The sequence below is a fragment of the Argopecten irradians genome, chromosome 2, assembly GCF_041381155.1.
Source record: "Argopecten irradians isolate NY chromosome 2, Ai_NY, whole genome shotgun sequence".
In the NCBI taxonomy this organism is placed as follows: domain Eukaryota; kingdom Metazoa; phylum Mollusca; class Bivalvia; order Pectinida; family Pectinidae; genus Argopecten; species Argopecten irradians.
In genome coordinates, this window is record NC_091135.1 from 51919343 (window position 1) to 51944002 (window position 24660).

The 24660-nt window shown below is 33.9% G+C and overlaps 3 protein-coding genes and 1 pseudogene across 3 annotated transcripts; 1 reads left to right on the forward strand and 3 right to left on the reverse strand.

Moving 5' to 3' along the window:
* Positions 1-17562, reverse strand: part of LOC138315873 (uncharacterized) — a 173230-nt pseudogene extending 155668 nt beyond the window's left edge.
* LOC138315865 (dynein regulatory complex subunit 4-like) lies at positions 850-6879 on the reverse strand. Its single transcript, XM_069257174.1, has 10 exons — positions 6733-6879; positions 5792-5905; positions 5227-5424; positions 4447-4653; positions 3963-4223; positions 3529-3696; positions 3135-3221; positions 2354-2563; positions 2070-2135; positions 850-1752 (listed from the first exon to the last, which is right to left on the reverse strand). The coding sequence occupies exons 1-10, from the start codon at positions 6733-6735 to the stop codon at positions 1603-1605; spliced, it is 1464 nt and encodes a 487-aa protein (XP_069113275.1). The 5' UTR covers positions 6736-6879; the 3' UTR covers positions 850-1602.
* Positions 6861-21514, forward strand: LOC138315871 (uncharacterized). Its single transcript, XM_069257188.1, has 6 exons — positions 6861-6936; positions 8208-8431; positions 10424-10540; positions 11042-11143; positions 11390-11479; positions 12841-21514. Exons 2-6 carry the CDS (start codon positions 8224-8226, stop codon positions 13341-13343), a joined length of 1020 nt encoding a protein of 339 aa, XP_069113289.1. The 5' UTR covers positions 6861-6936; positions 8208-8223; the 3' UTR covers positions 13344-21514.
* LOC138315869 (acyl-coenzyme A diphosphatase NUDT19-like) lies at positions 21510-24655 on the reverse strand. The gene is made up of 3 exons (XM_069257182.1): positions 23833-24655; positions 23266-23473; positions 21510-22476 (listed from the first exon to the last, which is right to left on the reverse strand). Exons 1-3 carry the CDS (start codon positions 24553-24555, stop codon positions 22259-22261), a joined length of 1149 nt encoding a protein of 382 aa, XP_069113283.1. The 5' UTR covers positions 24556-24655; the 3' UTR covers positions 21510-22258.
* Between the last annotated feature and the right edge of the window lie 5 nt (positions 24656-24660).

A 24660-nucleotide genomic window follows, 5' to 3' on the forward strand; every position in this document is an offset into this window, starting at 1 on the left:
ATATGAGAAACATCGGTAACAAACTTTTAACTACCAAAATTCAAGATGACGGCTGGTTGGCCATCTTGTTGACCGATTGGTCCCAAAAAGTAATATGCACAACAAGGGCTACAAGTGAACCTGCATATGAAATTTGAGAAAGATCTCTTCGGTACTTTCTGAGAAATAGCGGTAACAAACTTTAACTACCAAAATTCAAGATGGCGGCTGGTCGGCCATCTTGTTGACCGATTGGTCCCAAAATGCAAGATGCACAACTTGGCCCCATCATAGACTAATGTAAGCTGTTTATGGCCAAGAACATTTTGGATCTACATCTCAAATCCCGAGACATAATGCCTAGCGTTTCTTCAACTTGCTGATTAAGACCACTTCCGTAGATCCCACATGGTCATTTATAATATAATTTGACCTGTGTATAATGACCACTTAGTTATAGAACCATGTTTCCCTAGCCCCTTGGGTGGTCTTTTTAGACAGCTTTGATTGTACTATTAATTTGACTCATTTGAAAAGATCAATACATGTACATGTATCAATATCATCTTCATGTTTTACATGTACATGTTTACTCTGGACCAGACACCTACAGGCTTTAGGTTCATGAAAAGATCTCAGACTTAAGTTTGGACTTTGTAAACAAAATAATACAGAACTTTTTGTAACATTTCTATTTGCTGGCTAATTCTAAACTTAAGACTGTTTAAAGGCTAAAGACGAATAAAAGTCTGTTTCGTGATCTTGGAACCAGATTTAGACTCTGAAAAGTTAAGATCTGTTTTGATAAAATACATTTACAATCTACATGTATTACCCACAGCTTATGTTAACAGACAGGACAACAATGAATTTAAATAATACAAGTTTGTTTATTACGATTTTTATTTTAATTTTATCCTGTAAGTATACATTGTTGTTTTAAAATGTACACATACAGAGTAGCTATCACAGATAAATGAAAAGTGACTGTACAAAAAGTATTTACAAAATAAAATCCTCAATAAATAACAACAACAATCCTTCTCATTTCCAGTACAACAATTTGGTAGCAAGGATGTGTAAATGATGTTATATTGGTAAAGAATTATTTAGATCAGAAGACACGTTGAAAGGCACCCTTAGCGATAGATAGATCGTATTACATTGTATTAGCCTATAATATTTGTTTGCTTACAACCCTATAGATATCACAAACATTTTGCCAGCAAGTTATCCATACCAAACTAATAATGTACAGAAAAAAAAGAAAATGATGCAGAATTAATAAATTAAAAAAAATAAACAAGTACGTTATACAGCGTTTTCAAAAATCGTACCTTGAGAAAAAATGTTTGTGACTTCACATTATTCAAAGGTGCAATAAAAAGCTTCCCGTATTCAATTTTTACACATTAGATTCTGCCCTTGATTCTCACCACAAAGTCCATGAAGTACTCTTGTACTTATTTTGAATTTTAAATTTGGACTTTAATTATTATTTATTATATGTATCAAAAATCAATGCTTTCAAATTTGTTGGCATTATTATGTAATTAGTTTTAGTTTTCATGATTTCCATTGGACGGAATGACATAAGAGGAATGTTGAGAATGTATTAAGATGCTATGATGGAGCAGACACCAGACCAGCAGGTCCCTGTCCTAATGCCTGGCCACCAACAGTACTTTCCAGGGGCTTGAAGCCTAGTTCTTCTGTGGGTATACCAAACTGCATAAGTTTTGCCTCGTAAGTCCTCAGTAAATCATTGTGTGCCTGAAATAAAACACATGTTAAACTATTATAATAAAGTTTTTCTAACTATAGCATTTATCTTTACGGTTACATTTGTATTACAATATACATGTATGTATAGCTGTATAGTAATTTTATCAAAGTGAAGTAACTCAGCAAGAAAAAAACAATCTCACCGTATTATAACAGGTGACACTGTTTTGAACATGATTTTATAAAAGAAGAACAATATAAAAACTCAATCAATTCTATAGCAAAAGCTGATTGTTTCAGACATTACATGTATACTGAAAATCATGTAATTACTATTACATGCTATAGTAGAAAACTGTAATTACCTTGCATACTCTAGCCAATTCATATTGTAGATCTTTGATAGCACTGTTCTTGGAGTCCAGCACATCCTGTAATGTAAATATTATAGTAGTTTACAGTTACATAAACAGTTAAAAAAGACATTGCTATTATCTATTCTAATTAGGGATAAACATTATGTTTCAGAACTGTGGTCAGGTAGATGTCTAAAAGATAATATACCTATTAACAAAGGATTAAGAAGAATGGCAAGTATAAAAATAGAAGAATTACGAGTACAAAAATATATTAGCAAACGAAACTATACCTCAAGTTTGCGTGTGACGACAGTGAGTGCGGTGGGATCAAGGTTGGAAGCGGATAACACTTCATTTAGCTGTGCTTCTTTCTTCTCTAATGTGTCTGCCAGAGCACCAAGCTTCTTCTCTAATAGCAGATTCTTAAAGTTACTCTTCTGTTGGACTTCATGGATGGCCTTCACAAACTTCTTGTATAAGTCGTCCCTCTCACCTTGTGTCTAGAAAGATTAAAAAAATAAATCTTTGATTTCAAAACAGTTTGCTTTTTAAAAGTTGTTTAATACTTTCAGCATAAAACACGTAGAGTAAGAGAACCAACGCTCTGAAGTGTTGAAAAGCGGTGCCACGACTGCTGGATGGATATCACATGATATTCAACAGAGATCCTTAGGATGTGAAGACATAATCAAAGAATAAAAGTATACTCAAGATCCATTGCAGTTGATTTTATTATTTTGAGGAACAAATTGTCTACATGTTTCGGCCGCTAGGCGGCCGTCATCAGGACAATTTTGATATACCAACAGTGACGCTAAAGTAAAGAATTGCGGTAACATTAGCATAAAAGTAAAATTATGTAGCTAGGGTATATAATGTGAATATATTGTTTTTCCATTGAATCATGAAACTATTGAATCTCATTACCATACCCCTCTCATTTTGGCAATAACACTTCCAAAAGGATTCACATTTGGGGAAAACCAAATAGAACTTTACTCTTTTGGGTAGAAAACGTATGAAGGATCCATTTTTAAGCTTACTAACATCAAAGGTTTAACATTTCCTCACCTTTTCAAACCTCTGCTCCAGCACCTCATGTTCCCACTTCATGGCTCTCAGGTCATCCTCTGTTACCCTCAGTCTAGCCTTGGTCATCTACACATAAGACAATTGGAATAACATACTGTATACAATCTTTGTTAAAATACAAAAGCAAGAAATAAATGTATTTCTATTAATACAGTCAATAATATTTTAGGTGTCAGAGTATTACTTATCAATTTCAATCTTTTCATTGTGCATGTACATTTAAAAGTATGGAAAAATACTCCAGCAAAGTTTTAATCTCAAATTATGTCATATAAAAATATACTGTCAGTGAAAATACTGCATGATCTTATGACTCATCTACAAATACCAAGGGAGATAATCCAATATTTCTGGACAACTGTCTACTACATACCCTCAGAGTCTCCTTATCCTTCTCATAGTTGGCTAGCTGTTTTCTGAGATCATCCACTTCTCCGTTGGCCTTCTCCAACTGTTCCCGAAGTCGTGTGTTCTCTGGGATAACTTCTGCCATCCTCTTCTCCATCCTTTCTTCCTTCTTTTTCATCTCCTCAACTTGCTCCTGTGAATGATTGGATAACAAAAAATAAATCACAGTTTGTATACCATTTCCATAATATTAATTTAAATATTTTCAATTTGCAACACTAGAAATGTGTGCATGACATTGGTCCCAACTCAATATCATCAAATAATAAATATACACATGTACATCTTTCAACCCCAATTGAGGAGCATCAATCTGTTAGATACATATGCAGACACTATATCTAAGTCAATGTTTCGTGTCAAAATGATAATTTACACAAATTTAACAATCATGTCTACCTTGAGTGTATTGATGAGTGCTAAGTTGTTGAGTGTGATGTCGTTGTAGTAGTTCTTGATATCACTAAAAGCCCTTTCATGTGTTCTCATAAGTTCATTTATTTGACCATTCTTTCTCTCTTCAATCTCATGAATTTCTGTTTTCCTCCTCAGATCTAATTCATCTCTTAGAGTTCTCATCTTTCTCTCATATTTGGCTTCAATTTCTCGAGACTGTCTTTCAAAGTCTGATCTCAGCTGTGTGACCACTTCATCATGTTTCTGTAGAGAAATAAACAATAATAATTAATAAACAGCAGTCATTTACAATATGTGTTTATATTTTGATTTTATTTCAATTTTCAGCCCTAAATATCATAAATGAATTCAATTGTGTCTTTTTGGGTTGATTACTTCACTGATCACCTACTGTGTATAAAATAACTTAAAATGACCTATTAAGGCAGGATATGTTATATATAGGTTTTTCATAGTTAATATATACCTTTTTAAGATTTTTAATGTAGTCCTCATGAGAGAGTTCTCTTTCCTTAAGCTCCACTTTGAGACCTCGTTTATCTTTCCGTAACTCGTTCTCACCAGACCTATGTTCATCCTGCGCCAATTTGATGGCACATACACTTTCAGCCTTCAGTTCGGATATGTTGTTTTGGTGTTCATATAATAAATGCTTCACCTTTTGTTTATAAACCTATGCAAGAAAAATAAAAATGTATTAAACTTCATTTCATACTGACATTGTACTATCAACTAATTCAAAATAAATTAAGACTTTTTTGGAGGAGTTCTAACACTATTTTTCTTTTTAGCTTGCCTATTCGAAGAATAGGGGGAGCTAATGTTGTCATCCCGGCGTCGGCGTCAGCGTTGGCGTCCCATTTCACGTTAAAGTTTTTGAGCAAGTTTCTATTTTGTCTATTGTTTAAGCTTAAGTCATCATAAATGTTTATGATTTTATTTTCCTAATGTGTATGGATGCTGAACGTGATAATACAACCAATTTGGGGCCCTTTAGGGAGTTTTTGAGTCTGTTAATTTGTCATATTTCCATGTTTAAATAGTAAATAGGCGAGCTTTGCTGTTCTCCAACAGCTCTTGTTTGTAGATTAAGGAAAACACAGTTTGGCGTCCAGTTGAACTTGGGGAATCATAATTTCTGTTATTTTGATAAACTTCTGACAATGACTGATGTGATCATTTTTTTAATAATTCTATTACATATTCTAAAGCATGAAACAGGTTTAAATAAGAATTATTATATAACCTTAATTTCTATCTGATGTCTTTCTTCACCATCTTCCATTTCTCTATCTTTATTACGCAGTTCTGCTTTCTTTTCCTCAAGCTGTCTCTTTGTAATTTCCCAAAATGTGTTGACTTTGTCTCTTTCCAGCTGAAAGTAATTTCTCTCTTCACGTTCTCTGTCCAATTCTTCACGAAGACGGACAATATGTTCTTCCAACTAGAAAAATAATATATATATATATATACATGTATCATACATCTAGCTATCAAGATTCTTCAACAACGACAAGAATAGTGATATTATAAATAGTTAACAAAATTGATACTTAATGCTAGCAAAATGTGAAATCATTTCATGGTTTTTTCAAAAATGTTTTGATTCAAGGTTTTGATTCAAGGTTTTGATTACTAGTGCTTTACTGAAACAAGATATCACTGAACTTTAATTTTTACTTGCACTTCACTGAAACAGGTCAATATTTAACTTCATAATCTGAGATTTTAATATGAATTTATGTAAAGCACTTTTGGTGAAAGAAAAGTATCTGTTGTTTTTAACAATTTCTACATTTACAAGGCATTACCTGTTCCTTTGACATTTCTTCTGTAGATATTCCATCGATAACAGTTGGAGTTTTTGCCTTTCCAGACTTTTTCCCCTTCTTTCCCTTCTTCCCACTCTTCTTCTTTTTAGGAGGCTGAAATAAGTGTCATTTTACATTAAACATCATTACTATTGAACTAACTTACAACAATTAATGATAGCATTTTGTCAAAAACTTTGGACATTGTAGTTTTAAATTAATGTGACTTCTATCTTTATCGATCACATAACTAAGTCTGTTACACAGTTTTGTTAAAACCTTAAATGGCATTGACTCAAACTTTTATCATATGACTGATGTATTAAATTAATTTTTACTTACATTTTAGCAATATTAAACCAAAATAGTACTACAATTTGTCTTGTCTTTTACAGAGGTAATCACCTTGCTTATCATGGCAAATTATCTAAATCCACCCAATCTCACAGTTTAAATAAAAACATGAGATTTGAGCAAATTACCCTCAGTAATTTGTCAGCAGCATGTCAAATACTCATATAGAGGTATAGCGAAATTGGACTAGGTCCATCCTCAGTGACCAGCTAATAAGACAATTCTGACATTCATCTTATCAATATGACAACATTACAACTGAACAAGAACATTAGTGATCAAGCATCTATGAGTTACATTTCATTTTGTTACATTTTGTAAACTCGATTGTTTGTGCTAAATATGATTTCCCCATTTTGTCTATTACCTATGACATGAACCACCCTTTTTAGCCACAACCGTCAAAAAAAATTGCGGAATAACACGGTAACTTTTTGTAATTTAGCTCAGTACAAAACTTTGTTTTGAATCAATCATTCACAAACTTATCAATACATTTTACACATTACTTGAATAATAACGATCGCCAAACGTTGTATCGATATATATGATTACAAAATATGAAGCATAAGAGATGCATTTCTTACCATTCTGTTTGTTTTAAGCCAAAACTGTTAGTTAGGTATCGGTCCCTTTCCGTTTGCAACCAAGATGGCTTTACTTTGTTGTCCAGGCAACAGAACCCGGATGTTAGACCATTTCCGGCACAATTTCCGCCAGGGGAGGTCACTCTATCATAATATTGTGTTTGCTGCCAAAAAGTGTTTCTATTCTTTGTAAAAAGCCTGGAGGTTAGTAGACCTATCAGTTTAAATATTTTGAATATTTAAGCAACCCTTTCAACGTATTAAGACAAGCATGTTTTCCAGTTATAGTAATTACATAGTTCTAATGAAAATTCCACAGCAATGTTTTAAAGCGAACTTTCAGATTCAACACTGGATTTGTTTTGCATCAGGAACGGAGTCCAGTTGATAATCCATGTGTGATTTTATTGTCCACCATTAATCAGTTATTAATCTAATGATGTCATTTTCAATATGATTATTTGATATAATATCATTATATGATTAGTTCACTATTGATAGAGAGTGACAATAGACATAAATTATATGTAATTATAAGTCTTCATTTCATCACAGAAGTTTTTTTACGTATCCAGTTTCACTTGTTCGCACTTAGGTTGTGCAGCGTCCGGCGCCCATCAACCACGTGTCAAAAGTCTTCTTGTCAACAAATATTTACACTAATATACCTATAGAGACCTGATATTGGTCTTGTACACATCCTCGATACTCCAGGGGTTACTATCACAACTTCAAAGCTACACAGTCAACCACCCTATGTGTACTGTTATACAATGCTGTTGATGTACATCAAATGACTAAATTACAGTACCTGTTCTGTACTGAACTGTTGCCTCCAGTTTTACTAGAGATAGTCCAGGGATGGATATAACATCAGTAATAGTAACCCCTGAAGTATCAAGGATTCCTAGTACCTTGCTGAGATTATAGTTATAGGCTACAAAGTTTGTTCAAATGAATAACATTGACCTTAATTGAAGGTCACAGGAATTTAAAAGGCTAATATCTTTAACTTACTTAAATTAAAAAACTAAGAGGTCTATAGAGACCTGATATGGGTCTTGTAGTAATGTAAGGGTTCAAAATAAACACTCACTCACTAGGCAAAAGGGAGTTGGTTTTTGAAATGGTGAGTGGAAAAATATTGTACTTGCATTTTTGGCAAGTGGGTGCATCGTTCGTCATTCTAAATACAATGTACATGTACATATAGTGTAAAGTATTCCAATCTATACACCTGTCATAAATTGCGGGTAGGTATCCATTGTGACATCATTATTTTGTGGGCACAATTCACCTTGCTTTCTCGGAAAAGTGTTACATTAAGCTTGCCAGCACATGATATCACAATCAATACCAACCCACAAGGGCAGATACTCTGTAATATGCAAATACAGAATTGATTAGGGACAGTAACCATTAGGTCAAAATAAAGAGTGATGTTAGTCATATGCTTTAAAACCTTAACGTTGTAGAAGGAGAAATGACGAGATGGTGAACTGTTCCATCTGCCTAGACGCCATCAAGACACCAACTTGTTGTATTCCATGTGGGCATGTTTTCTGTAATGCATGCATTGGACGATGGCAGCGACAGAATGTCTACAATGGTGCTACCAAGGACTGTCCACAGTGTAGGCACCAGATAGAACATGCCCAGATTATCCGGTTTGACACCTCGGAGGAAGTCGATAACATAGGTATACTATATCTAATGTTATATGTTACTAGAAACATCTTATTATCTTCAAAACCAAGGGACTGAAATAGTAACACGTTGTCATGATCAGGGTTTTTGCTAGCTATTTTGGGAAAAGGACCCTGAGCAAAAATTGGGAAAATATTAAAGGCCCACTACCTTTCCGGAGCAAAATATAAAGATTTCTTAAAAACATTAATTACCTCAGAAAATATATCCCGATGGCCTACGATGAGGTTACAACATCAAACATATGCAATATTTCCTGTGTAATATATGATAACAATGGCGAGTCATTTCGCTGTTTTACCGTCTGCCGCAGTGATAGTCAACTTCCGCGCGGTATTTAGGATGATGGGGGAAATTATAAGACGACCCGCGTTATGAAAATTAACATTATTTATTTTAATTAAATTGTTTAGGAGGTGATAATAAGTGTAGTATTAACGTTAAGTTAATAACTTTTGCCACTCGACAAAATTATTAATCTCGTTTTACATTCCCATTTTAAAAATCAAAAACCGTTTCGGAAAGGTAGTGGGCCTTTAACAGTGTTTTTAAAAAATTGGGAAATTATCTTCATCATTTTAATTTAAGTCTGACTCAAAATATTCATCAACTATTGAGTCAGTATTCAGTAATATAAAAAAATGATAAATTTATCATTTTAATTATTTTTGATGCTGTACGTAATTTTTATTGCATGTTAAAGATACTCCACCGCTGACAAACAGTATTTTTTCTCTATCAAAAAGAAAAGAGCAGACGATTAAATATTTTTGTTCAGTTACAAAAGTTGCTTAATTTCTGTACACCATTACCACAATTAAAAAGTTTGAGCTTCTACTTTTACTTCAAGATAAAAATATGAAAATAATTAGCCTAATTGCATCCCAAAAAATATCTGTGGCACTAAGTCATATGGAATGAAGTACTGATTGCGAATGCACCAAAAGCAAAATGAATTATTTTATATTATCTTTTGTGATAATGAGACATATACATACACGATTAAACACAAATTATAGTTCAAATGATGAGTAGTTTATGCTCTGTCGGTGATGGAGCGTCCAAAATAAAACACTAGGAATGTACAAATGTAGGTAGTACCTAACTGATCAATGCAGAAATTATGGTAAAATGCAAATACATGAGGTCTATGTAAATTGTCAAAGACGTTTGAAAATGAAACATACTACATGTATATACACAAACTACAATCTATGGATTCAAACAAAATTTTTAATTTACAACCGATACTTAACAAATTGAATAGCAGACGAAACATCTGGCTCAACCCTACTGTCACTTACCACACTGAAAGTGGGCCACGTGTCAAAAACACCAACTGACAGGACCCAAGATATTGTGCCTGAGGGGTTAATTAATTGGTGATAGCCATTTATAATCCTATTTTTATGTCTGGTTGATGTTTTGCGTCCGTACCTCGGTTAGAAATCGGGACGCTTCCGCGAACATAAACTATTAAAAAATGATGTTTCCCATGTGGAATGGACTCGTACAGGACATTATATATTAATAACCAAAACCGAAGGTATATTAAGACATCATGTGCGGTTTTAACTTAATGCCATGATTGGGAAAATAGTGACTGATTTGGGAAAATACAATGCTATTTTTCAATTGGGAATGGGTCCGTTTACTGGACCCTATAAAGGCCTGGCAAAAACCCTGATGATATATACTTATAATGCAGTTTTCGTTATAGTTATAAAATATCATAGAATATTACAACATTCTTTAGAAGAATCTCTTTTCATGGATCTTAATATTGGAATTTATAAAAAGTTCACAAAGTATTTTACTTTTAATGAATTTAACTAAATATAATTTAGCTATAAATATCTTCCATTCATTCATATTTTATTATTTCACTGATGAAATTTTTACTACAGTGTTGATATTATGGGGAAATCATTAGTTTGATGGTTTATTATGCAAATGCCTGCATATTAAGATTTTCTACTTGCAGAGTATGACGACGCTGTTGAAAACCCTTGGGATGAATCTGATGTGGGAACAATATTGAAATCCCTGGGAAATATCTGGAAAAGGAGCCAAATAAGGCAAATTTTAAAGTCAGGACAAGGTAAAGACAACTAAAAGGACTTGTATGTTATGATATACCTGAAAATAATACACCTGGAAATTAGAACCAAGTTGATATTGAATAAGAAAAAGATCAAGTCTTTATTTTTAGCTGAATAACAAGATACAGTGTACATATTAAACAAAGACTAAGGACTGACAAATTACTCTACTTACCATTGAAGACACATCAAACTCTTTTAACTGTAAGAATAACATTGTTTATGAAATTTCAGAGGTGAATGATGAGTTCAGATGAACAATGATTTAAAAATATGAACCAATAGTAACATGTACACAATGTATATTATTTAAGAAAAGATTTTTGACACTCTTAAATTTTGTAACTTGTAAAATAAATCCAGAAAGTCATTTCTATCAAAGTATTTCCAAATGTTTCACCCACAGGTACTTTATTTGAGAAGGAGTTCGATGCTGAAAACACTTCTCCTTATGAGTATTTTAGTAATGATAATAATATATTCCTATTTATCAATTACAGACAGAATACTGTCATATGACTGGGTTAAAAACATGTGGCTCTGTGCCCAGAATGGCTGGAAAATTGGAAAACGTTTTGCAGGAGAAGTCCATTCATGTGATGGTAAGTTTTAGTGAAGTTCTTTATTTCCTTACTTTCTGCAGAATTGCAGAACATGCAGTTATTTGGACTTTATATTTTGCCTTTGTATGTTACTCTTGTATTTTCATATCTGCAATTTCAGTGAATTCATGATGACTTTAACATGGACAGAATACTTTAAGATATGTAATATATTTGACATATCTGTATATGTGAATAGGATTATAATGGTTTGGATAATTATAGCTACATGGTATTTTATTTTAGGTCTGGAGAATAAAGTGAACCTAGTAAAGGTGCGCCTACATCAGGGCTTCAGTCACTGTAAACATAAAGTCATGCATCATAGACATACAGGTAAGTAGGTACAGCCTTGCTACCCCAACTGAGAACGACGCGTGTATATAAACCTCCTACCGCTCTACCGCTGACTTGTATCGATGCATTGAGTGAGTGTAGCTAGTTACAAATACTGTAAAAACTTGTGTAACTTACACACCAGTGTACTTTGCACATTTATTTTTTCTTGGGGCTGAAAATGTTGAAAAAATCTACTATTGGTATATTTTGAGCATTCAAAAATTTTGGGGAAAACGATGTCCGGGGAACCACAAATTCAATGTTATAAAGATGGTAATTTTATTGCAAACCATTTACAGTAAATGCTTGACAACTTGCACAAAAAAGTAATGTATTTAGAAGAAATAACATAATAAAAATGCATTGTGCTTGTTTTCTTTTATTGGCCACCGTAACTGAAACAGTGAAATATATCTTGCAGAACATGTCAAAAATATTGGCAGTCCGCCGTACTCCGTACACGTCAATATCTGGAGATATTACACATGAATAGTTATCAGAACTATTTGAAAATATTATAATCTAGTTACTTAAAATTGCCACAATAAGTTATTAGTGTGTTTTAAATCATTAACAAACTTTAAAGAGCAATCAGATAGCAGATACGTTGGCTTGAAATAATCACATTGTGAGTAAACCCACTACATTTTGTAGGTAACGAGATCCAAGCTGATGGCTAATTATATAAAACAGTACGGTTAAAAATGCCACTAACCTTGTAGCTTGTTAGTTTTGCTGTAATAATATTACAAACTACTTATTGAAAATCCTAAAAATAGGACAGTTTAGGACTTATCTTATAAATCCCACTTGTGTTTTGACTTTTTGCACACGGACTGCAGCCGGGACACATGACGGTTCCCTATTGAGCATTACTAGATCTAAAAGGAGTTTCATTTGCAATTTTACTAGAAATATGAAGATTTCTTAAAATATCTAAAATAAATACATACTCTTCAAGTGAATGTTGATGCAATTTGAAGAATATTTGTTTTGTTTTTAAGTAGATACAGACGCATTGTTGATGATATATAGATCGGTAAAGCTGATTAGCCATTCAGTTTCGTTAAGCTGGATGAGAGGCACGAGCGTAGCATCTAGTACCAATTTACCTGTGGATTTGGCGACAGTACTCGAGTCTATAAATAAGACGGCTACAGTACACTCATTCAATACATTGATACAAGTCAGCGATAGAGCGGTAGGGGTTTATATACACGTGTTGTTCTCAGTTGGGGTGGCACGGCTGAAACTGTATTCCGAACCATGTGAACATCATGTCGTTGTCTTTCTAAAGTCTTCATTCACTGGGTATCTTTTGCCTTCTTTGTTTTAATTTTGTGTTCTTTACCTTACAGAGTCCCTGAAGAGGAAGTGGGATGGACTGTCGGAGGACTGGAAACATGTCGTGGCTATTTCCTTGGCTGTTCTTGTGGTTCTTTTGATGGTAGACATCAAACACCAAGATGGCTTCATACAGTCTGTGATCTTTCCAGTGTTTCACACATTTTTCTTCATCTTTCATGAACTGATGGCATGCTTGGTTTACATTGTCTTCCGTCCACTGTATTGCTCATTTCTATGCACCATGGAGGTGGCTTCCACTATTGCAGACGTTACTGTGGAGACCCTGGTATCACTAGTACAGATGATTGTGTCTTTATGTGTTTTACCTTTGATAATGGCCTATGGTTTGATACAGGTTGTCACAGTGACTGTTGGCACCATACTACGAACTGTGATACCTCTCATCATCTTTCTATACTTCATAAGCCCCTCTGTCCAGAACCATTGTAGAGCGATTCTAGCCAGGCTTCAACACCAAGACAGAAACCAAAATGAACAAGAAGAGAACAACTGATGTTAAAGTAACAATATGAAGAATCTACTGTTATACTATCTAATGTGATCTTGTTGAAAGCCTTTCACCATGTGGAACTTTCAGCATTGTTGGGTTTAAATCGAATCAGAGGGCTGAAATAAGGTTTAAGATAACAAGTAAATTTTACATTATCTTTTATGTGCTGTATCTTCAAAAATAATGTTGCCATGGAACAGACAATTTTTGGGCATAATATCTTAAGACTTTCTGCCATGTTGATGTCAGATGTGATAACTAAGTCTGGGGGTGGACACGGAGAACATATGAACATATGAAGATGTTTTCTAATTTTTGGAAATACTAGTACATATGTATAAAATAGTTTTTTTCACCAAGGGTTATTTTTGCCCTTTATGCAAAGTATAGTAATGGGTTGGCAATCTATTAAGTAATTTGTGAAATATGAAGCAATGTACACAATACAGTAAAATACAGTTATAAATAACGAAAAACTAGAGACCAACGAAATCACTTTGTTATAAGCATAGTTCGTTAATTTGGTTATCCACAAATTACAGACATCTTAAATGAACCTTAATGGGAATGAAAATCAATACATTAAAACCATGAATTTGTTGTAAGCATGTTCCTTATAAATGTGTTTTACTGTATAGTGACAGGGTGAACTTGTCAGAATTTTTACTGTCAAAATTGATGTTTTTTGGTAATGAAGATTACTTTGAAGTTAATTGTTTGATTCAGACTCTCAGTTTGTGAGGAATCCTTATTGTCAGATATTTTAGTACAGAATGTGTACATGCTTGATGCCAAACAAACACCATTATCTAGTGCTAGTGTATTATTTGTAAACATTAGTGGTGTTATCAATACAATGAATTATCTAAAGATAGTATGCTGGCTTTATAAGTACCTGATAACCTAGTTTGCTTTACATGTTGTCAACACTGTGTTAATATATTGCACTATTATTGATATGAAATTCTTAAAGGGACAATTCAGTCTACAAATATATAATTTGCATATACATGTATTTCCGAAACAAACCAGTTCTAATAGAAATTAGATTAGTTGGTTTTACTGTGATATACCAGAAAAACCCACTGTAGTGAAATGTATGTGAAATGTTCAAAATCGCTTACTGTCCGCCATTACATATAGTGGTTGGATGACTTGTAGTAAAGATATTTTTTTGTCTAGAACTACTCAAATCGCTCTTACAGTAGTGTGTTTATCTTATAAGATGCATGTTCTTGTCTAAAAATAATTTCATCAACTCCTCATTGTTCATGTATTGCATTTGACTTATGTGCGTGACTTTGGCTCAGGTATGGGTACAGCTTACATGTTGTACCTGTTTAATCGTATTGATCAATGATTTGGAATTTCACAGGTGTCAACAAAATACTTATTAATGCCGTGCAATTTGTCACTATTCTTTGTTATATGTTTCATAAGGAATATAGAACAATACATGTACATCATATTTTGCTTCGTGGTTATGTAACAGAATTGACCTCACTGAATTGTCCCTTTAATGATTTCCATGTGATTTATGCTTTACATCATGCCCAAGTTTGTATCAACTTTTTAAAACTTTTTATCTTATCTAGTAAACCTTCAGTCAGTTTGATAGACACTGATATCATATTACAGTCCGTGTAACACAATATGTCATGGCTTATAGATTACAGTTTACACCCCTATCATCATATTGTAAAAGATAGTATAAGCCACATACTGGTATCTACTTCGCTTGTTATATCTTGGCAAACCATACCTGATTTGGTTTCCCCATGCTCATCCATATTCGGCATAAGTGGATCTTTTCTTGTTATTTTTATACATTAAATGATCTTGGTGATATTTGTTAATTTTATTTACATCATTTATTTTTTTGTAAAAGTAATGTGATGACAAAAACATTAATTTCTCATGAAAATAGGTAAACATGAGAAGTCATGCTGGTCCCATTTGACTACATGATGTCATGATGTATATTAATCCTAATTCATATCTAGTCTGGAGGTTATATCTCCACATGTCTATAATTGTCCTGCAACACATATCAGGATTGCTTTCATATCTGGTTTGTAGATGAGGTTATCATTACCAATCATATACCAATAACTTTTTTAACCCGTAGCAAATATCAGGATCACAACTATATCTGGTTTGTAGCCAATAGTTATCTTTACTTAACAAAATTTGTCCTGCATCTCATATCTGGTGTGTAGGCAATGCTATACAGGGTGTCTCAAAAAACATGTCCCGAGTTTGATGCTTTATGAAAAATGTTTTAATAGAGGGAATTTTATCTATATACCATAAGAAAGTTAATTATCTGCTCCGAACAACGATATATAACAACCTGGGAAAAAATCTTTTCGTTAATACTTACCGGTATATTGAAACTCAAGAGAAAGTCACATTTCGCTAATTTTGCGATTTGTTAAAACAAGAGGCCCATAGGCCTTAACGGTCATCTGACATCCAATAGTAATTTGTCATTTAAGGGCCAACATAATAGCTATGAGGGACTTAAACACATGGTGTGTTAATTTTTTCCCTCCTGTATTCAACACAGAAGCTGAAGTAAATATGAACTGATGTTGATAAAACTCTGTATGCAATGAGGTCTTGGATGAATTTGCACACTGGAACAATTTATCATAACTGACATATGGTTGTTATTTTTCTTTCTAATTTTATCATCCTATGGTCAGGTGACCTAAAACTTTAAGCCATTTGGACCCCACCCCTCAGCCTTTGGGGATGAGACAGGGTCAAAATGACATAATAGCAAAATGTCCTCTTGTGGTTATAATGTGAATCAAAAGTTTGAACAATTTCCAGTAGAAAATAAACAAAATATACCCAAGAAGTATTGAATATAAACTATAGCAAACTTAGCCTCCTCCCCAGGGGCAAGCAAAGAGGCCAAGGGTTATAAAATTCACAATTCTGATAAAGCACCACAATATCTTTAGAACACAAGGTCCAATAATAGCATTATTACAAAGGACATGAACTCTATCATCTAGTTACCGTCGAAAAATTCCCTTTTTCAAACTCATCCTAGATCTTGTTAATATAAGGCTACATACAGAGTTTCATCAAAATCAGTTCACATTTACCAAAGTTATCTTGTTCACAAGCACAATGATAAAATAAGAACAAAGGGCAATAACTTACTGTCGAATAATTCCCATTTTTGAACTCGTACAAAATCTTGTTGATATTAGGCTACATACAAAGTTTCATCAACCTCAGTTAACATTTACTCAAGTCATCATGTTCACAAAGTAAAGTTAACGCACGATGGACAATAGGCTATTGCAGTAGGTCACTATGACGTATGGTCTGGTGACCTAAAAATAGTAACAGTGACCTTGACCTTAACCTGGCAATCCTGAAACTGTATCTTGTCGAAAATATTATGGTCCTTTAAATTTGTGTGAAGTTTGATCAAAATCACTCAAGGAATGAAGCCGCTAGAGCACTGAAAAGGATTTTCTAAAAATAGTAACGGTGACCTTGACCTTGACCCTGCAACCTTGAAACTTTTTCAGTCCTTTGTATTTGTGTGCAGTTTGATCAAAATCACTCAAGGAATGAAGCCGCTAGAGTGCTGACAAAGAAATTATCTAAAAATAGTAACAGTAATCTTGACCTTAGTCTGGCAATCTTCACACTCAAACTTGTCTGAGAAATTATGATCCTTTGTCTATGTGTGAAGTGTGATCAAAATCACTCAAGGAATGAAGCCGCTAGAGTGCTGATGGGGATGTTCTAAAAATAGTAGCAGTGACCTTGAACTTGGCCCAGCAACCCTGAAACTCGAACTCGTCCGAGATCTTGTTAATATTAAGCTACATACAAAGTTTCATCAATCTCGGTTCACATTTACTCAAGTTATCCTGTTCACAACAAAATGTTAACGCATGATGGACGAAGCACGACGGACAAAAGGCTATTGCAATAGGTCACCGTGACCTATGGTCAGGTGACCTAAAAATTAATAATTTTCAGTCAAAGAAAGTGCACGAAGTGTCAGCCCTTCTTTTCAATGACATGATGAATTCTGTCCCTGAAATTCCACACCACCTCACAATTCTGTAAATCTGCTTCCTGGAGATGGACTGCATACCTGGGTGACATTTTCATAACATTTCATTCACTAAAGTAGGGGATTTTCAATAATTCACAATAGTTCAATGATTTCAGCCTGAATCTTCATGATACTGGAAAGTCCCTGAAATTGTGACATCATTTCTATTATGACGTCATCACACATAATGATAATGTTATCTGTATATTTGTACCCAATTGAGTTAAATTAGGATACTCCTGCTTTCCAAATCCATACATTTTTCAAATTACATAAAAGATTATTCTAATACATGTATGCAAATAAGAACTTCAGAACTAAAATTCTGTACTAGGGGATAAGACTTTTATGAATTTTTTTTATGAAAACACATGTACAGGTTCTTTTCATTACACTGAATTATCTCCCCATAGGAGTTCATAATTATTACATGTATAATTTTATAGAAAAGTCTTTTTTCACAAACTGATGATGCCACTGTTGCACCTGTAATGTAATAATCAATACATTCTAATCAGGGTAGATAATTCTGTATGTCAGTAAGAACAAATCTTATTCTTATATGTCTTCTATACAAAATGTTCGACTTTGTTCTCTTAAATCAAAAAAGGGTAAACCATTTTTACTTCCCTGAAATAACACTATTGAAGGATAGGCTGTTGACCTACTATTAAGGATGTACCCCTGTACAAACTAATAGTTGTTAGAATTACAATGATGACAGTAGATTTACAACTCTAATGATAAGCCTTGAAATTGACATATCTTCTATGTTCAGTACTGTGTACATTGTATTATATGTTCTGATATGAAAGACAGTTAAATATGCGGAGAAAATCTCAGGTTAATTACGATGATTACATTTGCTATTTAAAGGCTGCATATTGTTATTACTTTGTTTATTACACTACATCTATGCATATCAAGATGTTTTTATTTTCGTTGTATTTAATTTTGATTGTTTCATACAATAATTAAGTTCATTTGGAGTTTGTACTATATCTGCTTTATAGATCGGGTGCTACTGACAAGGAATGATTCCTATGGATTATTTAATTGAAAATTAATTTGTTAATTTATGCTTTGTACAATGAACTGGATTTGAGAAGCTGTGCAGAGTTATCCCCCTTGATACTAGTCACAACAGTGATGAGCTACACATATAAATCAAATCTAAGTTCTTGATTCTTCTCATATGGAATGTGACAATATGCAGTCAAGCTGTGATGTAGAACGAATATACGTACCCGGCCTACTATACCTTTCGGCCGGGTACAAATTGGTCCCTATGTGTCGTAGTGGAGCACTGCCTCCGAAAATCACTGGGGCACAGTTTTCTATACTTTTTCATAAGTTTCCAATTATCTTATGCGTATACATTCATTTATATATTATTTTTGTCCAAAACAAACATAACTACCATTCTTAATATCTACCGTACTGCTCACAAGGCGTCAAATTCACAATTTGTGGACTTGCTCTTCAGAAAAATCTTCATATATATTATATAAAAAAAATAATGCCTCGATTAGGATTTGATATTTAATGTGGTTCAATTTCATTGCCTAGTAGATAAACGATATCGAAGAAGTAAGCTAAAATGCAAATAAACGTTTTATAATGGTTTGCATAATCATTACTTTGCTCCATTAGCAGTAATAGGCACCAATTGTAGCTCTAAAGACGACACGATTTTCTGTCTAAAAGTCTTTTGAGCTACAATATTGCAGCTAGCTGTGATGGTAAATGTTTTTATAATTACTTTGGTACCAGTCTTTATGCTTGTATAGTATTGATTTCATTAGAAAACAAATCAAATTATTTCAAAATGTGCCAATATTACATACTAGTATATTATGTATTTGATGATAAAATGGTCAATACAAAGGTTGTAAAATTTCCTTAAAGTGAATAGTCGGGCAAAGAAAACCAGTCTAAATGCGTTCATTGGCCTTCCAAAAGTTCTCACATATCAATACAACGGTCAAGTTCTGCTTACGTTTCCCAGTTCTGACCATTGAAATAAAGAAAAGCTGAAAGCATTGAAAGCGAGGCTGCGTGTAAATGTAACCATGGACGTAGTCAGCCGGGAGGACGTTTTAGGATTCCTGTACTTTAAGTTAATTTCTACGTACGCAGACAGATTTTGACGAGAACGTTTATTTTTCTATTCCATAAGAAATTATACTGGATACATTCACACCATTTTTACCGACTTTAGCCATCCTTGCCCGACTGTTCACTTTAATGGTTTCTATTAAATGTGGATTTGAAGGTTTGATGTGTAGGCTGTCTGTATCCTTTAGAAACAAACAACGACTTTATATATGTGATAAATCAATGATGTCCTGCTATGAAGTATGTATATATAAACAAGAGATCCCAGAGGGATCTTGGCGCCCACCAAAGAATGATCTATGTCTGACAATGGAAAGAGGGATCTTTTCCCTGCTTTTCAAACTTTTTCAAACACACGGCATATAAAATTTGAGACAGATCACTATAGTTCTTTCTAAGAAATAGTGGTAACAAACTTCAACAATGACTTGTCTAAGATGGCAGCCGGTTGGCCATCTTGTTTAATAGTCAGTCCCGAAAGGCATTATGCATCAGTCCTAAAAGATACTATGCACAACTAGGGTACAAGGGGAACCTATATATAAAATTTGAGAAAGATCCCTTCAGTACTTTCTGAGAAATAGCGGTAACAAACTTTAACTATCAAAATCCAAGATGGCCACCTGTCGGCCATCTTGTAGACCGATCGGTCCCAAAATGCAATATGCACAACTAGGGCACTAGGGGAACCTATATTTGAAATTTGAGAAATATCCCTTCAGCACTTTTTGAGAAATAGCAGTAACAAACTTTAACTATCAAAATCCAAGATGGCCACCTGTCGGCCATCTTGTTCACCGATCGGTCCCAAAATGCAATATGCACAACTAGGGTCCTAGGGGAACCTAACTATGAAATTTGAGAAAGATCCCTTCAGTACTTTCTGAGAAATAGTGGTAACAAACTTTAACTATCAAAATCCAAGATGGCCACCTGTCGGCCATCTTGTTTACTGATCGGTCCCAAAATGCAATATGCACAACTAGGGCACTAGGGGAACCTATATTTGAAATTTGAGAAATATCCCTTCAGCACTTTTTGAGAAATAGCGGTAACAAACTTTAACTATCAAAATCCAAGATGGCCGCCTGTCGGCCATCTTGTTGACCGATCAGTCCCAAAATGCAATATGCACAACTAGGGTCCTAGGGGAACCTACATAAGAAATCTGAGAAAGATCCCTTCAGTACTTTCTGAGATATAGCGGTAACAAGAATTGTTAACGGACGGACGGACGGACGACGGACCAAGGACAAAAGGCGATTTGAATAGCCCACCATCTGATGATGGTGGGCTAAAAAGTATATACAATATGCTACAAAGTTTTGTTTTTTTTTTGGTTTTTTTAAAATTTGTTTTTGTTTAGTTTTATTTTCTGCTTCCCCTGCTCTTGAATTTCCAAGCATTGATTGAAATTGTGATATGTTTTATGGAGCTGTTAGCCCATGACATCTGTGTACACATTTCTGATTATTTTACATTTATTTTGCATTATTACCATTATTATGATTTTGCTTTGATTTTAAAAGTTCTGTCTGATCCATCACTCAGAACTAATTCCTTGGATTTATTCCATGTAAGTATGCCATACTGTGTGTTGAAATAAAATTCATATGTTAAGGTTATACATGTATATTGACAGAGGAAGTTGATTATACTTGTATTTCTATGCTTTGAATGACATTGACATAAAGATAAGTTTTTAAATATTTTCAAATCCAATTTGAATATCTTTGGTATTATGCAGCATTTTTGAATTAGAATCTGATGATCCCAGCTTTTATGAGATTGTGTTTAATATCATAATAATATATTGTGTAAAATTGTTTTGATTAAAATATCAATATGGATACCCAGGGATATATCCTCTATGTTCCCAGGGTTACTGATGCATGTGACTGAAATTATATGAATAATGTATTGTAATTTTTTTCAGGAATTTTAAAATAAAGAACAGAAAATATTCCATCTTTAATGTTTTCTTTTATAGAACAGTACACATCTGAACTTTTAACAATAACATGTGCAAAAACCTTACAAGCATTCCTCAATGTATGATAGACAAACACAAATTCTCATTGGTCAAGATGCCACCCTATCGAGCTTTATGCCAAAGAGACAAGTCTACCCCAAGTTATGAATAAAAGATTCCCAAGAAACATGTTGGCTCAAGCCCTTATTTACTCCAGCTCCAGTGGACCAAGTAATCTTCAATTTAACTACAACATGTTCCAATCTTTCCATGTTTACAAGTTGTAAACAAGATCTATTGTACATATCAAAATTGGAAATAATATATAGTTAAATTTAAAATTAATATGAATGTTACTAGAAATAAATATTAAAACTTTAATGATATAATTTATATTATTTGAATGCATCACAACCACTTATTGTAGACAACTGATCATTGAACTTTAATATAACATTACAGGTATATTCCAGGTGTATTTCTTAATTCCTATTTTATCATTTTCACATCAATACAAAGCATCTGGTTATGTCCTTTGTTCAGGGATAACAGCTAGTTTTATGATTCTGAAAATTATTAACAGTTAAATTATCAAAATTCATTATCATACTGTAATGTATATATACCCGTAGTCTGTTTTCACATTTTACTTATATATCTCCACATTTACATTGTATTTATATCTACATACATAAGTACACATCTAGAAGGACAATTCCATGTTTTGTATAACCATCACAGTTTTGCTCCATTCATACCAATGTAGGATAGGTTTAACAATGGCATTTTGTGTCCATCCTTTGGCTCTACATTAACTATGAGGTGTCCTTCAGGAACACCAAATGCCCTGTTCATTCGTGGATATTTCTGTTTCAGTTCCTCTGTAGTGCAATCATACTTTGTAAATGGATTCTTCCCCTCAACATCTGGATCTTCTGGGTACAGCTCGTCACCTGAGAACAATAGAGTTTAGTCTTAATGTTTCAATAATTTATTGTATTTGCTGTAAGAAATTTATTGGATTTATATTATGCATGGTAGTTCAGATTGGAAAAAAAAACTAATGCCTGACTTGTAGTTTGACCCTAAATGACCTTAGTTATCGATGGGCCGTAAAACTCAAACAAGCAAACAAACAACACAAGTTAGCCAGTTACAACAATAGTGTAGATGTATCATTGGATATGGAGCTCATATACCGTACTTGAAGGAAAAAAAGGGAAGACTGATACTTAATAGGGGAAGATGGAAAGACTGGCAACCTTTGCAAGATATAGTATGTACATTTTGTATATAGATTGCAAAATTCTACTGAGATTTTGCTTCTGGTGTTGTTTTTTTTTTAAATGATACTTTTTCTCTTTTGGTTTGATTAGTTTAACGTCCTATAAACAGCCAGGGTCATTTAAGGACGTGTCAGGTTTGTTGGTGGAGGAAAGCCGGAGTACCCGGAGAAAAACCACCGACCAGCGGTCAGTACCTGACAACTGCCCCACATAGGATTCAAACTCACAACCCAGAGGTGGAGGGCATGTGGTTATATGTCGGTACATCTTAACCACTCGGCCACCACGGCCCCTCTTTTTCTGCTTTTTCTCTGTACTTTTAAGTTGAGTCTTGATCTCTAGTGACTTTTAAAATCAAACTTTGTTAAAGGTTATATTCTGAAAGAAAAAAAGTTTCATGTGAATTTAAAAAAGACACTGTCTCAAATAACCTAAAAAAATACTGTTTGATCTTACCCGGATAGGTGATAAATATGTCATCAGAACAGAAGCACGGAACAGGGAAGTAACGCTCCACACGACTGCAAGTCTTCGCCCTTTTCCAGGCGAAGTGGTTTAATTTGTCAACGTCAGTGAAGTTCAACATTCGACAAAGTTCATACACCTGTGGTGGGGCCAGTCCCCCTTCAGATCGATCAATGATGAGTTTGTCTGGGGAAGACCACTGTAAACAGAAAATAGATACATCTTTCAGTTATAGTGTTCTGATTTTTACTCTGTTGTTACCCTAATATAACATTTGGTTCCCCTGATAACATTGTTTTTATCCAAATAAAAGTAGTTTATTTTGGTAGTCTAAAACATTTTTTTGCGTGCAATAATAAACTGATTATCCTGACATACATATTTGGTTACCTTAATAATATTTATTCTATTATATATGTACTCATATGAAAACAGTTAATTACAACATTACCCTAAAATGCCCTCATTGAAACAAATTTGACTTTTCTTAATAGCAAGGTTATTTTCATCAAGCAAGATAATGTTATCCATTTTTCATATTATTTATATAATTAATACCTCTGCATGTACAGTTTCTGTATTATCTTGAAGAGCTGTCGGCATATGGTCCAAGACACACATATAAAATGCAGTATCAAATCGTCTTTTTGACCGACTTTCACCTGAACGCATGATGACTGGGGTCAACCAGTTAGACCATTCATTAAGTGACCAAACGTCTGGAATGATGTTCAATTCCTGACACATCTTTAAGAATGCATTGGCATCTTCATTCACCCTGTGTCGCCAAGTTTGAAGAACCGAATCTGAAATGCTGACACTGCATGTGCCAAGGATTGGAACAGGTTCTAAGCTTTTGTTGTTTCGCGGATCAGAAGCATCTCTCACTAAAAGAATCCCAGATTCTTCAAACGTTTCTCGTATAGCACAAATCCGAAATGCTAATTCACTGGGTATGTACTCAAATTCCGGACTGCGTCGTCTGCTAAACATAGGTGGTCCCACTCCACCTTGTTTGACAAACTCAAACAACTCATCTCTTTTACAGTTTTTGAAAACGTCGAGCCATTCTTTAGAAAAATCAACGTCGTGGGCAGCTCCGCCTGGAAATACGTAAAGCTTCGGCATAAACTTGCTTTTGCTGCTCCTTTTTAGCATCAAAATGTCATAATCATATCTTTTTCTTACAGAATTCTCAATCCTATTGCCGACACTACTAGCTCTTTTAGCAACTAAGATTAGCGTAGCAGCTTCCTTCCAATGCTTTAGAATAGCTGCCATATTTACAAATTGTGAAGAAACGTTTACAAAATTTTCAGAGCAACAAAGTTGGACTTTGAAACATGGGCGCAGCCATGTTAAAATTGATCTGCGTCTTTTGCTGTC